This window comes from Ornithodoros turicata, chromosome 7 (assembly GCF_037126465.1).
Source record: "Ornithodoros turicata isolate Travis chromosome 7, ASM3712646v1, whole genome shotgun sequence".
NCBI classification, from domain to species: Eukaryota; Metazoa; Arthropoda; class Arachnida; order Ixodida; family Argasidae; genus Ornithodoros; species Ornithodoros turicata.
In genome coordinates this window covers 22,031,604-22,047,000 of record NC_088207.1, presented here as the reverse complement: position 1 = coordinate 22,047,000, position 15,397 = coordinate 22,031,604, and the positions used below count along the sequence as shown (strand labels likewise).

Below are 15,397 nucleotides of genomic sequence, written 5' to 3'. Positions count from 1 at the left end.
GTGCCGTACACCGTAGCTTTGATAGTGCTAAAAGAAAGAAGTACAACGAGCGTAGCACCGTGTGCAAAATGCACTACCGAAGCTACGGAGTATAGCACTGAGGAATAGCCTCAACGTTCCTGGAAGTGGGCCCAGGTACTGTAGATGCCTGCATCCAGCCGGTTGCCTGCAGCCGGTCGTCTCGCCACATAAATCATGAGGACAGCCAAATTTTCCTCACCCTCCAGCCTACCATTCCCTTCCTCCCGGCGTCTCTGCTTTCGAAACGAAAAAAATAAAAATCTCGCTGATTTAAACCATGAGATGGTGATGTGATAAAGTAAAAACATGGGGATGTGAGTTTCGACGAAGTAGCGTAGCATCCAGTGGCGTAGCCAGAAAAATATTGGAGACTTTACATGGGAGTGGAGAATTTCACCCTCATTTCCCTCCCCCAAATAGAGTGCCAAAAGTACGATTGCGCGGGAAAGGGGGGTGAGGGGCTGAACCCCCCGAAACCCCCCTCAGGCTACGCCACTGCCGGCATCATCTGCTATTCCGGCACTCAGACGTGAGAGCTCCTTATCTCATGGTTTCAATCAGTTCGACATTTTCCGTTGCGAAAGTAGACATCACGGGGTAAGGGGCACGAAGACTTACTAAGGACTAAGGACTTTTAAGGACTAGAGATAGGACGAATCCGGAATATCCCGAATCCATGGAAGGTTCTGCGAATCCGGAAGAGAGAGCGGAAACAGAAGTTTAAAGGACCCAGGCGCAAAGAAAAAAAAACAAAAAAAAAACCACCTCTACCGAAAAGTGTTTTCAAGCGGAATTGAGCGGATTTTTTTTTTGTTGTTGTTGTTTAATGAGAAAAAAAAAGAATCGTTCACTTTCAGGAGAAAACGCACCCATGTACTACCATATAATTTATATAACATGTTATTCATCGACTCCAGGAATTACACAAACTCTCGTGCATGAGTACTTCCCAGAGAACTATAAGAAACAATCAAAACCAATACCGACCACCACAGAATTCCAGTCTGCAATAGTAACGCCGCCGGCGAAGTTAGTTGAAAATTCTGCATATCGGTGCAAATGCTTCTCCTGCCGCATATTCGAACTACACTAGGATTCCCAGAAGAGCAGCGGAGGATCTACGCTTGTCGGCTGACTGCGCGCCCGGATTACATTTCATAAGGTTTGTGCGCTTCCTACTTTATTTGTGTTTAGGTTGCGGACTCCGAATACACGTTACGGCGTGACGGCGTTTAAGCTGTCGCATTATTAAATTCTTTCGCGTGTTCATAAATAATTTTTGCAATGTAAGGTATACGAAAGTGCCCCGCGCGTTTTGGGAAACAAAAGAAACGTAACCACTGCTGTAGTGTGGAGGAAAAGGAAATAACGGGAAAAATGCAGATTAGGAAAGATGTTCAGAGTTTTGTGTGAGTCTCATACCTCTCTTGCCTTGCACATGGGACAGGATCAACGAATATCCTAAGCTGTATTATCTTCAAAGGCCTGCATTCTGCATTAGAAATAACCCCAGAGGTTTTCTCAGTTTTATATTTCGATTCCTTCTAAATATTACCCTCCTCCGCACGAGGTCGGAAGGAGTCGGTTATCTAGTAGGGTGAGGTGGGGCAAGATGAAGCAATGGTGGGGAGAGAGAGAAAAAAGATGGGGCAAGATGAAATTTATATGTTTCGTGTTTAAAAAAAAAAAGTAGCAATATAGGCACATTCTCCGGGGTCTAGAGCTTCTGACCTGTAAATGCAGAACCAACGTAGCCGGTCTATAAACACGGAACAAGAAATTCAAAAATACAGATTGTCTCATGTCAACCCCAACCCTCGGGGAAAGACGAGACATCGCGTGCGACAAGGTGAGACACGCCGTGGTAATGAACTACTTCGGCACACCTCGGCATAGGTCGGCCCACCTCTGTGAGGTCGGCAAGGGCAAGCTCTTTCATCACCACCACCACCGGATGCATTACGCAGGTCATCTGAATAGGTGGCGTTGACCATATGGAGTACCCAGTGCCGTGTATGCCAAAGGGAGTTTGGCCATTAATGGGACCTGCCTATACCTGAGGCTCCACCCACTTCTTGAGGTATATAGCCAATCATAGGTCGAAATACAGATATTATTACATCCATCCAGTACTTCTACCTCATCCTTATTTACTGGGTGCCACCATTTTGGAGACACTCGATTGATTCGGATTGAAACGGATACTGGTGACAGACCAAAACGAGGCAGGAGTGATTGGCAAGGAGAGCGGTACAACCGCTTCTTCGTAGCAGACGACTGCCGGTATGAAGTTCTAAATCACGTAATGTAAGTAGATCGAACCAAAAATGAGCACAGATGTATGGATAAAGAAAATGCAATTATATAATGCAAAATCCTACGTATAAGGGTCGTCCTTCTTGCTAGTTTCTTGGTATCACGGTCCTAACTATAGGCCTGACGTTAGCGACGAAACATCCCATTTTCGCGTAAATAATGATGGCGGAGAGAAAGTTGAAGCTGATTTTGCAGATGCGTATGTTGTGACTGACACGACAAACAGGTCAGGAGAGGAAGTAGCCTTTTTAATGTATCGGTGGTCCTAAAGCCAGGGCCGAACTAACTGCTCTCGCGCCGGTGGCGCGTAGCTTGAACCGACCGCGCGGGACGAGAGTTGGCCTCCTCTACACGTACATCACAATATATACTCACAGTATGAAATTAAAGTAGCCTGTGAAAATTGTTTGTAACGAAATCTCCGCTTCGCCGTTCCAAGCACCATCCTCCATCTTAAAGAAAATTTGGTGTCATGGCAGCTCTCATGGAAAACGGTAACCAATGAAATGCGCTAAGTTTGATTGATAGATCGAGTCACTTTTTTAGGCTCCTCCTAATGGCCAGGCTCCCTTTGGCATACACACTCTCAGAAAAAAAGGTAGAATTTCCTATCCAAAGTTGCAGCAGGACGGTACTTCTACCATTTCGTGCCAATCCAAACGCGACTTCTCCCCCGCTGGTATAAGGCGGCGGCGTCCCTTTCCCTTGCTTCTCTCTCTCACGTTTGCTCTAAAAGAAAATGGTAGAATTTCCTACCCAAGCTGGTAGAACGACAGTTTCTACTCTGTAGTTATACCCAAAAGCTAAAACTGGTTGGAGGAGAAATGGCTAGAAAATCATACCTTTTTTTTCTTAGAATGCACGACACTGGGAATACCCAGCTCCATATTTGTGGCACGAAACACAATCGCCAATTCATTTTTATCCAATCCAATCCAATCCCAAGCCATACTAAAATCACGCACATACTGCAACCGCACCAGTGAAGGTGGTGCCCCTGAATATTTCCGCTATTGCCTCTACATGCTCATTTATCGAGTACGAATTTCGTTCAGCGAAAATATGTCATCGTGACAACATAATTGGCAACTGCGCTCATTAACAATACGAGTCCCTTGGCTCTTTGTGGGAATTCTGCAGAGGCGTGGGAGAGGCGCAGCTTCGGGCGGCGAAGGCAGTAGTCACACATTGGTGTTATATAGGTCTCTAAATGCACGCCATGGTCGGACGTTGCGTGCCTGGCTCTAATAAACGATCTATGGTTTATTACTACATCTCAGAGAGACGTTCTTGCTTCCGCACGCACGCATAAATTGCGCGTCCTTGCCACATACATGCATACTTTTCAAACGTGCTGTCGATATTTACAGTTACGTGTTATCACGCGGTGCTGAAGCAGGGCCCGAGAGTAATGGGAATATGTTGTAATGACACTAAGGCAACTGCTAAATGTATTTTTTGTAAACGTTTGAGCTATAAACTCATAGAGCACTATCGCTGTAAACGTTTTCACACCTTTAAAGGTGTGCGCTATGCACATTCAATCTGGTTGCGTAACATTGCATCTCCAGGATGATATTTAACAAAATTCGGAAAGCATTACTAAAGACCAAGTGTCAGTGCAAATCTTGCTTTCATTATGCCTTGGATATCGTAGGTACGAGCTAATGCATATATGCGTCGCCATCGATAATCGAGCACGCGCAAGTGTCTACAATACTGTTGAACAATGTTGAGATGTTGCAAGAGTGAATTTTTGGAGGACAGACAACACTCGAGTAAAGAAAATTTGTGCGAAACCGTGCTCCATCATGATGTTATCAAAATTACACCTAAAAAGGCGTGCGCCATGCACGTTATTACACCTTTAAAGGTGTGAAAAGATTTAGAGTATACGTACAGCCACAGAGCGTCAGCCTGCGTACCATAGCGTACTCTCATATGTTTTGCGCTTATGCTCTCGGTTGGTGAAGCTCTTGCCCGGACGGGAGGACTTCACGTTCCACGTGACCTTGGTTTGGTTTGGTTTTCAGGAAAGATAAAATGGAGAGTTTGGCTTCACTAGTGTGACGCACGGAACTCCACATCACTTTCATCATCCCCATCACTCCCCATCACCAGTTACTTTCGTGGAGAACTCCCGGAATGATGACGCCGGTGAAGGGGGGCAGGATGATGGCGATGCTGATACTGATGATGATGATTCGTAGTGGTGGTGATTCCAACAGAAAGCCCTTCTGATGCACTTCCCCGAACGTTTCCCACATATGCAACCAGGTGGTGAGGTCCAAACGAGACCCAAACGTTACAAGGTTGAGAAATATTTAGAAATATTTAGGAAATACATATACCGTAACAGTAATTGGAAATCAACAAAGGTTCATTCTGCTGGTGCGAATGCAACTAACTTTTATTCAGCTTATGCTACAAGGATCCGGGCATGGCATAAAGCCGACTGTTGGGGTGAAGAAAGAATGCGAAACATTATCGGCTATCACGGACGAACATAGCTCAGGCGGGAAAGCACATATAGTTTAAAGGACAAAAGTACAACCTATGGGAACAAAAAAGTTCATAGAACAATGGCAGTGTAAAGGTTTCAGTGTGGCTGATCGGGTCTATGGAATTTAAATTATAAGACCAGTTGCATGAAATTAAAAGAAATTGAATATAACCCAGAGAAGGGAGGTACTACTGTAATCTTGAGACGGGTAAGTCGGAGGTATAAAAGCGTGGGAAGTCTATAGAAAAGACATGATGCGCTGTTACACTGAACTGCAAAGGCAAAGAGGTGCAGATTTAGAACTGGCATTAATTCCTTGAAGAGACGCATCTGACTGACAATTTGAGGCACCTTCTGGTCCCTCAGTTATGATAAGTGTTCGCACTGGTTCGGGATGCTTGTCTCTCTCCCCCACCCCCAACTAATCGGTACCAACAAGTACTTTTTTATCCCACTGCTTTTCGAAAGGAAAACAAGAGGGGAGAGGACAGGTCAGAAAAGGATATGCATACACGCGTCCTCTTTATGGGTGTTTACGAATTACAAGGCAAGATTACTGATATGTAGCAATAAAGTTAACAACAGATCAATAACAAGAGAAACAACAGCAATCATGCTATTTGATCCCCATCCTTATTGAATGGACCACTACCGAATTGAGCAGAGAAATGGGTAAAAAGCGCGTTTTCCAGATAGGTAACAAATAAGCTACTGAATTGAATTTAAGAAAGCAGAAAAATCTATTTTCATAATTGGCACGCATTTCTAACACAACTTTCACAACGGACATTCTTTTGCAGTGGAAGCAAATTGCCAAAGTTGTTATTATTCATAATGGGGGCGATGGAGGCGAACCCAATTGCAACTGGCCCATTTCCATCCTATACCGATATTTTCTAAGGGTCTCAAAGAAGTAATCTGTCCAGAATAATTTCCCTTCAAAATGTATTTTCGTTACTGTCAATGTGGGTTTAGAAAACACCGTTCAACAGAGCAAGAAAAAGAAATTAGTAGCTCTACGGGGTTTTCTACATTGATCACACCAAAGTATCCGATTTTCTGAGCCCCCAAGCATTATTTACTGAACTCCTGCTGTATGGCGTTTGTGGCACTGCTTAACTAATCCAGTCTCTTAGAAACCGTCAACAATATATTACAATTCAAAATTATCCTTCCGCTTTCTATGGCTCCAGGATACCGCAGGGTAGCGTCCTATAGGGCCATTGTTGTTTATTCTGCATGTTTAAGGCGATGCTAGGCGTGAAAAGTATTACTTATGCAGATGACACTAGCCTCTTCTATAGTAACCACCAGATCTAGGAACGAAAATGAAAATTCCTTAAGGATAAACACTTCTAAAACCAAGGATTTTTCTTACCACCCAAAAACATGACTGTTACTTGTCATGATGAGTTAACGATATCAGATGTTGAAATAAATATCGTGGACAAAATTAGAAACTTGGTATCTTTGATATCTCTTTTGGTGTCTTTCATGTGGTGGTGTACTAACGTTGGTTTTGCTTTGGTATTTTGCGTTGTAATATGTTTGATATTGTATTTGGCGTCTTGCACGTTCCCAGCTGTACGGGTGCCATACCGCTGTCAAGCTGTCTTCATACAGCTTTTTGTCCGTGCCCCCGCGCCCTGTTTTGATGAAATACATTGAAATCGAAACGAAAATTACTGGAAGGAAATATTGATACGAAAATTGTAAGGCAGACGACACACGGTATGTTTTGGAGATCTAGCAGGGAAGCCTTCAACGCTCCTACTGTATTTTCACGCACTTGCCTCCGTCGGACGCATGCGGGCCCAAAGGATATGTCTCTGCCTCGCACGAACTGACGAGCTTCTTTCATGCTGCATCTGTATACTGCATTAAGCACAACCCTGTCCATACGTTGCGTAAACTCACGCGCTTGCGTGCAGCACCAAGCTAAGCTCTTAGATTTTTGTCCCTCTTATTTCATCGGCTTGCCTCAAATCGCTTACCTCTTCCACCCTCGTGCGAATACAAGTGCTGGTCTTGCTGACCTTGTGCTCCCACGATACTACGTCACTCGACGACACTATACTTCACTTGACTGTACGCACCTTCCCTTGCGCCGCATGGAGTGCTAAACTATCCCCCAACGTCCCCTTACCTCACGCGAACTAGCGTTCCTGTATTCTACATTAAATTCGAAACTAATAAACCACCAAACCAGCAGCGTTGCCGGATGTGTCGTAGTTGCTTCTGCTTCTCACAGATGGCAGGAGGCGCGGAAGGGAATCCGATCTGTTCATCTGCTATTTGTCATTACTTTTTCGTTTGCGAGATACGGCACTAGGTTGACTCCTCCATGCCTGAAGGACCATATGTACACTGGAACTAGCTGCTGTAGATCTGCAAACGTTGCACGACAAGATCGAAAATGGATGTACAGGGTGGGTGCAGATAAAGTAGCCCCACAATGCCACACGTGCATGAATGTGGGGCTACTTTATCTGCACCCCACCCTGTACTTCAACGCGGCAAGGCTGCGGCTTGAAATAACTGTAGAGCTGATATTCGTGAGTTTTACAATGAATTGATCTTGAGTTGTCTCGCGACGTAAATCCCCAATTAATAATAATAATTAGAATGAACTCCACAAAAATGATACGATAAAGAAAGTTATCAAATCCAAGCCCAGCAATGTGACGTCACCCGTATCAAAGCAACATGGCGATTGGATTATCATGTTCGGAAACGCTATCATGAACAACTTCCGACCTACTATATCTGGTTATTTACATGGTTGACACGCCAGATTACACAGCAGTACGGATGCTTGATGGTACCCCATTTAAAAACAAAAGAAAAAGAAATACATATAGATAGGGGAAAAAAGACACCAGAGACCGAAGTAGGGAGTGGGGGAAAGCTATTTATTAGGCTGGCATTTAAACTAAGGGTCTGGGGAAGTCTACGTTTCGGCGGAAGCTCCGCCTTCTTCGGGACTCGGGACATTTTGTAGCGTATATATATATATATATATATATTGTCGGGCAAGCGGGGCTTTGATTAGCACAACCTGTACGTGTGATGAGAGACGGCTCATGTATATGAGCCGTCTAATGAGTCTAAGCCGTCTAAGCCGAAAAATGAGTTCGAACTAATTCATTACGTGGATGGACGTGTAAATTTGCCAAGATACCTAGGATTTGCCTAGATTTGCCAGAGTATCTCCTCAGTTTTAAAGAATATTCCACCGATAACACGCCGTTCCCGCGTTTGCAGGTTAGGCGACGCACCGACACACTAGATAGATAAATGTGCGGGTTTTGTACGTCGTTTCAAGAACGCGTCTAATATTATCTTACGAGAAAGTGAACCGCACAATGTCCCGCCTGCACCATGAGCCGTCTCTCATCGTTGAGACAAACGCAAGATTAATGAGTTCGAACTAATTCATTACGTGGATGGACGTGTAAATTTGCCAAGATACCTAGGATTCGCCTAGATTTGCCAGATTTGCTAGGGTACCGAATTGGGAAAGAACATGTCACGTAGGATTTCACAAATCGGGCGGATTTATTTCTTTATTATCTCCCGTAGTGAAAAATTAAAAAGAAAGCTTAATAAGCGAGTAATTAAGGCTTATAATGCTTCGAAGGACTACAAGTGGAGACACCCTGCCCTCGTATTAAAATTTATTTGAGTAAAACGATGAAGCACGGCTTTCTTGTTACCATCGTCATCACCGAATAAGAAAAGCATCACCGTGAAAGAAATTTAATCTCAATGGATCATCGTCAAGACACGCTATCAATGTTGAAAATTTCGCAACAGTTCTCACCGCCTGCACAATAGATTGCCGGGATCCGCAGCTCATACTCTATGTATACCCTCGAATTGTTTTTCCACACTTTACGGTTTTCTCTCATTAGTTGTTATTAGGTTCTCGTCTGTGCTTGCTTGCTTGCGTCATCTTCCGCGTCTCTCCCGGATGTTTTCGGCACGGAAACAAATATAATGAATCTGGCGAAGACGTTGAGCGGTTTTCTTTATCTGTGTCCCGTATTTTGTGCCCTCAGTTTTAAAGAATGTTCCACCGATAACATGCCGTTCCCGCGTTTGGAGGTTAGGCGACGCACCGACACACTAGATAGATAGATGTGCGAGTTTTGTACGTCGTTTCAAGAATATATTAGCGTCTAATATTATCTTACGAGAAAGTGAACCGCACACTCTCACTTGTAGTGGGGTGGATGCGTGTAATCCCCGTGCTATCACATATAGCGACATGAGGCAGGCCTGGAGTGTCTCGAACTCCTTTTACATGGAGGTGTGAACGAAAATTAATATTGTATGGGAAGAATGTGGTTAAAAAGCAAGGGGGGAGCTGCTGGCAAATACCCGCGACGAAAATAAATCAGTAAAAAGAAGGAAAGGGAGGAAGAAGCTAGCGGTCTCTCTGCTGATGTAACGCTGACACAACGGGGAGAAATGCGACGGCGTTGCTGCTGATTCGCTGAACTCCCAAGGAATTACGCGGATATTTCAAAAATTCCGCACAATGGTTTCTAGATATTGCAGAAGTTTAGCAGCAGAATCGCAATGGCTTCCGTTGCAATGACATAGAGAGTACGAAAGCTATCATTACGTTGCACTCCAAGAAATTACACCCACACATATTCTTAATTTGCGATGTTTTGCTCTTTTTTTTTTTATTCAAATGCTGCGTCGCTTCTTCACTACGCACAGCTGCAACACATGCATAGTATAAGCTTATGAGTGCTATTGTAAACTGCAAAATCTGTGCACTTCAACGTACACAGCATAAACCAGAGGCCTCAAACCCAAATCGAGTCGTGGGCGGCATTAATCTTGGATCACATCATGGAGGAACAGACAGGAAAGAAATGGCGGTAATTACCATAAAAGAACCCCGTATATACCGTAAAATAAAAAATGTACACAAAAAACAGCAGGAGTAGTTATTGTGGAGCCTGACGGTGTGTGGAGAATTCATGACTGAAAAACTTCACTTGACGCACCAAGAAAAATATATAAGCTGCCTTTCAAATCCAATACTGCAAATATATTTTAAAAAAACGTTTTTCAGGAAAATACGTAGTTCCTCACAAGGGATTATGACAGTGTTCAGGAGCACTGAAATTACCTCGTATTTGCTCTATCGTTGCCGTTCCTCACAGTTTCAAGTTGTAAAGAGAAATGGAGAAATCCGAGCGGAAGTGTTAGCTGACAATATTGACAATGGAAGCCTTCGAGTTTGCTACCTTAATATCCCTCCTGCAAAGTAAAATACGGTGGCCTTTTGTACATAACTGTTCCGTCTCTTATTTTTTATTTATTTAGACACGAATTTGATCTAGTTACGGTGGTAGTTCACCAAGGTGCTCGCGTAGACCAGGAGTGTGCACGAAACGTAGTGACGTTCATGAGCCACAAGAAGTGCTCATGGGAAAACTCTGGCTAACATGGACAGGGGCATCAGTGCGCCAGGCAAGGCTAAAAGCAATGTCTGAAAATCTGCTTTTACTCCTAGTTCTTCATTAAAGCTCTTGAGAGGGTAGCTTCCTTCTCGTTGGTGGTCAAGGACCAGAGGGCCACAGAACAGGCCATCGAGGGCCATATGTGGCCCGAGAGCCGCATGTTTGAGACCTCTGGTATAGATCGTTGTGATACGCCGTAGTGTTAGTAGGCGATAGATACAGTGGTGTCCGGGTATGACGGTGAACTTTTGTCCGCTGCAAGACTGGGTCCAGGCCCGAACGTCCTTGTTAATGCTGGGCCAAACATGGCGGGATACAATGGCCTTGTGCGTTGCACGCACGCCGGGGTGTGCAAGATTATGCTTGTGATGCGTCGGGACGAAATGGAAGCTTGATACCCGTCAGAAGCAAACCACTGTTAAGGTTTACGAGCTGGTAAAATAAAAAAAAATCGATCCGTATATACTATGTATATACTGGAATTGTTTTGTTCTTCGCTGTCGTGCTAGCACGTTTTTGCCTGCGTTGAGACGCGAAGGCTGACGTCATTTATCTGGGACCCATTCCCGATGATGAAGTAGAGGTGTTTACGCCCTTGTTTTCTCTTCTACTCACTTACTTCACTGTAAGTAGGACACTCCAGAAGGGTACTGTCTCGAGAGCTGCAGAGGAAAAACGGCATTTTGGATATAGTATTCAGCCGGTGACGGTATGCTGTTTCATATTACGTCAAACCCGTGACGGTTTTCAATGTCATACGCCATTTTTTTACACATAAATGTGACGTTGTTATGACGCCAAAGCTTTATATGTGAACAGCAGCATGCTGTACTCGCAATGGGTAATTGCTGAGCACAGCGTGTCGGCACGGCTAAACTTTTTATGGGTCGCCACGCTCTATTTTATGTAGATATACCCGGGAATAACGAGCCTGCTCTCACAGCACGGCCATGGAACTGCAGCACTCCCATAAGACGAAAAAACCGCCGCAAATCACTGCATTCAAGGCTACCGTTTAGAGGGGTCGTACGCTACGTAGTTTGCTGATTACTCTGAGAGAAATGGATAACTGCGCGACATATAGAGCCGTTATAGGGCCAATGCTAGTTAACTTTGAACCGAGATCACGCGTTGCTAAAACTTGAAGTTAACGCTCAATTCTTTTTTTGCGAGCGCTAGTTGGTGAGGTGACGAATGTCACAGTGATATTATTAACTGCCTTTTGTGAAGCACAGTTAAGCGTTAAATTCAAGTTAAGCGACCGTTGATCTCGGTTCAAGTGTTAATCGGCGTTGGTGAAACCGGCCGGGCCATGGAGGGGCAACGGTGTTCGTGTAGTAAGCACGAAGGAGACGTGTCAAGCGTAATTTTTTTCGCTCCTTAATCTTCAGAACATCGTAGGGATGTGACATCATAGTGACACCCTCTAAAAGCGTAACTTCACCGCATAGCACACTCATGGCCATGAAGCGCTCAGAATGATATGGTTATGTCTTCTGATTGTTGAGATCAGGAGGAATACGTCTTTTCTGTTGCACTTTCCACCCACGCCAAGTTCTACAACGTTGATGTACGCGCCTCGTCGTCAGCAAATTGGGGGACCGCGTGGGTGTATCATTCTTTGTCATGGTTGGCTTTGAGCGCGCTCTGCGATGATGTTCTGCTGTCTTGCTCAACGACCCATCTAATACTTTGCTCTCCCCGACGAACTCATGCACCCTCTACGCATCTTCATCCTTCATTCTTCATCCTCTATCCTCCGTCCGTCCGTCCTTCTTTTTTCTTTTTTGGCTATTGTCGTGACGACGCCCACTTCTGTGTGGCCGATCCTGCCATCACCCCCGCCCCACCCCCTCTGCTGTCAGACATATAGTCGACACAGTTCCCTTAGAAGTCGGCCCAGGACGCACATTCCCCCACAGCGTTAGCTGTGATGTTTCCCACCTTTGTGAGACCGACAAAGGCAACCTCTTTCGAAAGCACCACCACCATCTGCTTTTCGATAGTACAACATCTCACTTCCCTGCCCATATGTACTCTAAACTCTAAACACTCACTAACTGTACTAACTAATAACTACTAACTACCTAACTAACACTGAAACTTCACTCAAAAAACAGACCTTCACCGCATAACACGCACATGGCCACCCGTAATTCAGAATGACAGTGCTCTCTTTCCTGGTTTCCTGGCGTCATAGCCATAGACGCTTTTGCGCCAAGGAAAAAAAAAAGAAATAAAAAGAAAAAAGAACTCCAACTCATTATCCTTGGTGTGTATGAGTGAGCAAAAAATGTAAGAGTGAAAGGAGGGTGAGTGAGAGTGAGTGGCTGGTTTGTCGTCCCTTCAGATGACGCACCCCGAAAGTCGCTGGAGAGGCGTGTTAGTTTAGCTCAATTGGTAGAGCACTGGACCGGTAATCCAGAAGATGTGGGTTGGATCCCTACAGCTGGCTAACCTTTTCAGTGACTTTCATCTTTCACCAACTCATCATCATCCCCACCATGATTACTAGTTCATTGAAAATTCGAAAGTGCGCGCCTGTTTTGCATCTTGTTTGGAAGACTGTAGGATGGGACAAAACGATTATCGTGCCAATTAACACATACACAGATAATTTATTGATTTTCTTTGTTTGTATGTGTGCTGTTGGCTGATTAGACGAGTCCCCTTGATTGAGTTCCCTTGAGTGCGAAATACTGAGTGAAATGTAAAGGAGTGTTTACCTGAGCCGGCCCCCATCTTTGTTTACAAAAGCCGCCATGAGAAGAACAGTCCAGGAGCTGGAAAGAGAGGGAAAGAAATGTGCTGCATAAGTCACCAGTAGGTGTCACCAAAGAGCCATAGTATTTCTGTTTTTTTGTGGAATTCCACGTAATTGACCTTCCCGACCCAGTATTGCTTTGTTGCTAGATGAGGGAGAAACCAGGACAGCTGTTCGCTGGATGCTCGTCAGAGAGCAACCGAACGAGCGCCGATTTATTTCTCGCGCGCGTTAACAGGCTGCGCGCTGACGATGATAATAGCGCTAAACTTCATTGTTTATCGTATGTGATATATCGGTGATAGAGTGCCAGTGGAAGAGAGCTCAATTGTTGTACTTGCACATAACTTTAACTTCATTCCAGTGTCGTCACTAAAGTATGCGTCACCCGGTGTGGAAGCTCCGTCCCCCCCCTCCCCCCCCCCCGCAATAATGTGTCCCTATCCATTCGAGGCGATACACGATAAATAACAGTATCCTATCGTACGCAGAAAAAAAAATCACATGCTCGCCAAGGGCTTCTTATGTTGTTTTTGGCGTCACCTCGCTACAGAAAAAGAGAGGAGGAGGCGGTACTGGTGCAGCACGTCACCCCCTTCTGTCTCATCACCCGGTGCGGACTGCACCCCCCGCACCCCCCTAGTGACGCCACTGCTTCATTCTCATATCTCACATCTGATGTTTCGCGTGTAATGGGGTTGTGTGGTGCTCTCCAGTGGTGAATCACCACAGGTCATAGTCATGATTTATTTTTTGTTGTTCTGTTTCATCCTTGGTGTCTGGGGGTTTTCCTGGGCTTTCCTCTGACGCTTTCAGACATATGTCGGCACAGTTCCCCTAGAAGTCGGCCCAGGACGCACATTCCCCCAGTCGTGACGTTGTCCACCTCTGTGAGACCGGCAACGGCGAGCCCTTTCGCAACCACCACCACCGCGCGTTAGTTTGTTTTTATTATTATTCCCAGCGTTGAAAGAGCGCTTTATTCACGCTACGCGTACTACAGTAAAGAGTACTACAGTTTTACGTGCAAATTTACGTGTTCCAGTCTCAAAGTCACGAGCAGAGACAAGAGAACCACGGCTAGCACGGGTGCCATTAAGACTTGAAAGCGGCACCTCCTAGGGCTGCCGAAACAAGTATTTGGCTTGAAGTGCATCAAAGGATGGCAAAACACCAATACGCTTTTTATCCAGTACGTGAGGGACAACGGAAAAGGTGCATATTTGCTAAAGTTATTAGCCAGTTTCGTTGCGTAATTGAATTCCATCTAACTACATAGGGAGCCGTACTCGCGTGCTCTGCAACAGCCTTTTCTCTGCGACTGTAACCCTTCTTTTTGACTGACGGCTAAATAACCGTTCCGTGCCCCTCTTACGTCACGTTCGGCGCGGATGTGTAAAACGACGTCAGGCAGACGGATTTGTAAGACGTCTAGCCGCGATCACACATGCGCTGTTTTGATGGTTGTCTCCGATGATGGATGCCATCGCGTGAAGATGACACGTAGGAAAACTTGCTGTGCGAGGCAGATACCGCACTGACCACGAAACGCGAAAACGACGAAAAGTTACACGACGGCAGCACCAACGTGTGCTTGTTTTCCCAACGATCTACCCTTTCCTAATCACGTGATATATTGGTGTGAAGTGGTGCGGCGGTGCACTACACTACTCGCGAGACGGTTGTGCGCTGATGGAAGATATCTGATAGTTTTCTGATAGGGGCAGGGACAAAGGATCAGAATAAAGTTGTTGTGTTCGCGCTCGGCGGATGTGTAAGAGATAGAGAGGGAGAAGGAGAAGAGAAGTAAATAAATGGAGGGGGGTTCACCATGTTGGAGACGTGAGCGTAGAATTTACTTTGGTGCACTTTGGTGATGTTAATTGCGTGAAAGGGGGCACTGAAGTGCGAAACTTTCTCCACGTGGAATGAAATATGTCGTTACTTTGAAAACAACGTAAAAGGAACTGGATCCATTGGTTGAGCCGTTCGTGATGTATGAGCGCGAGAAACTGCTTTTTTCGCTTTCCCTCTTTCTCTTCTTCTGAAGAGAGGCTTCGAATTTGGCCCCTCAAACGATCACCGGCGATGATTGGACAAATCATAACTGAGGCGACCAATGAGAGCTGGAAATGAGAGATCAATGGTGTACGATGAATCTGATAACAAATAATCGCTTGGCATCTTCTGCAGCCTTTCTTGTAGTCAGATGACGACTGGCGCAAGTAATTCCTTCCACGCGTGACAGGGTGCCGTCGGCTCGGCTATAGGCGGTCCACCTGCCCGGCTGGGGTCGATTTCAGAGTATCG

The 15,397-nt window shown here is 45.2% G+C and overlaps 1 protein-coding gene across 1 annotated transcript in view; it reads right to left on the bottom strand.

Moving 5' to 3' along the window:
* LOC135400331 (uncharacterized) overlaps positions 1–15,397 on the bottom strand; it is a 344,105-nt gene that overhangs the window by 30,908 nt on the left and 297,800 nt on the right. Inside the window, exon 3 of the mRNA XM_064632162.1 lies at positions 13,050–13,106. Within this exon, the coding sequence (XP_064488232.1) occupies positions 13,050–13,106 (57 nt within the window). The remainder of the gene's footprint in view (positions 1–13,049; positions 13,107–15,397) is intronic.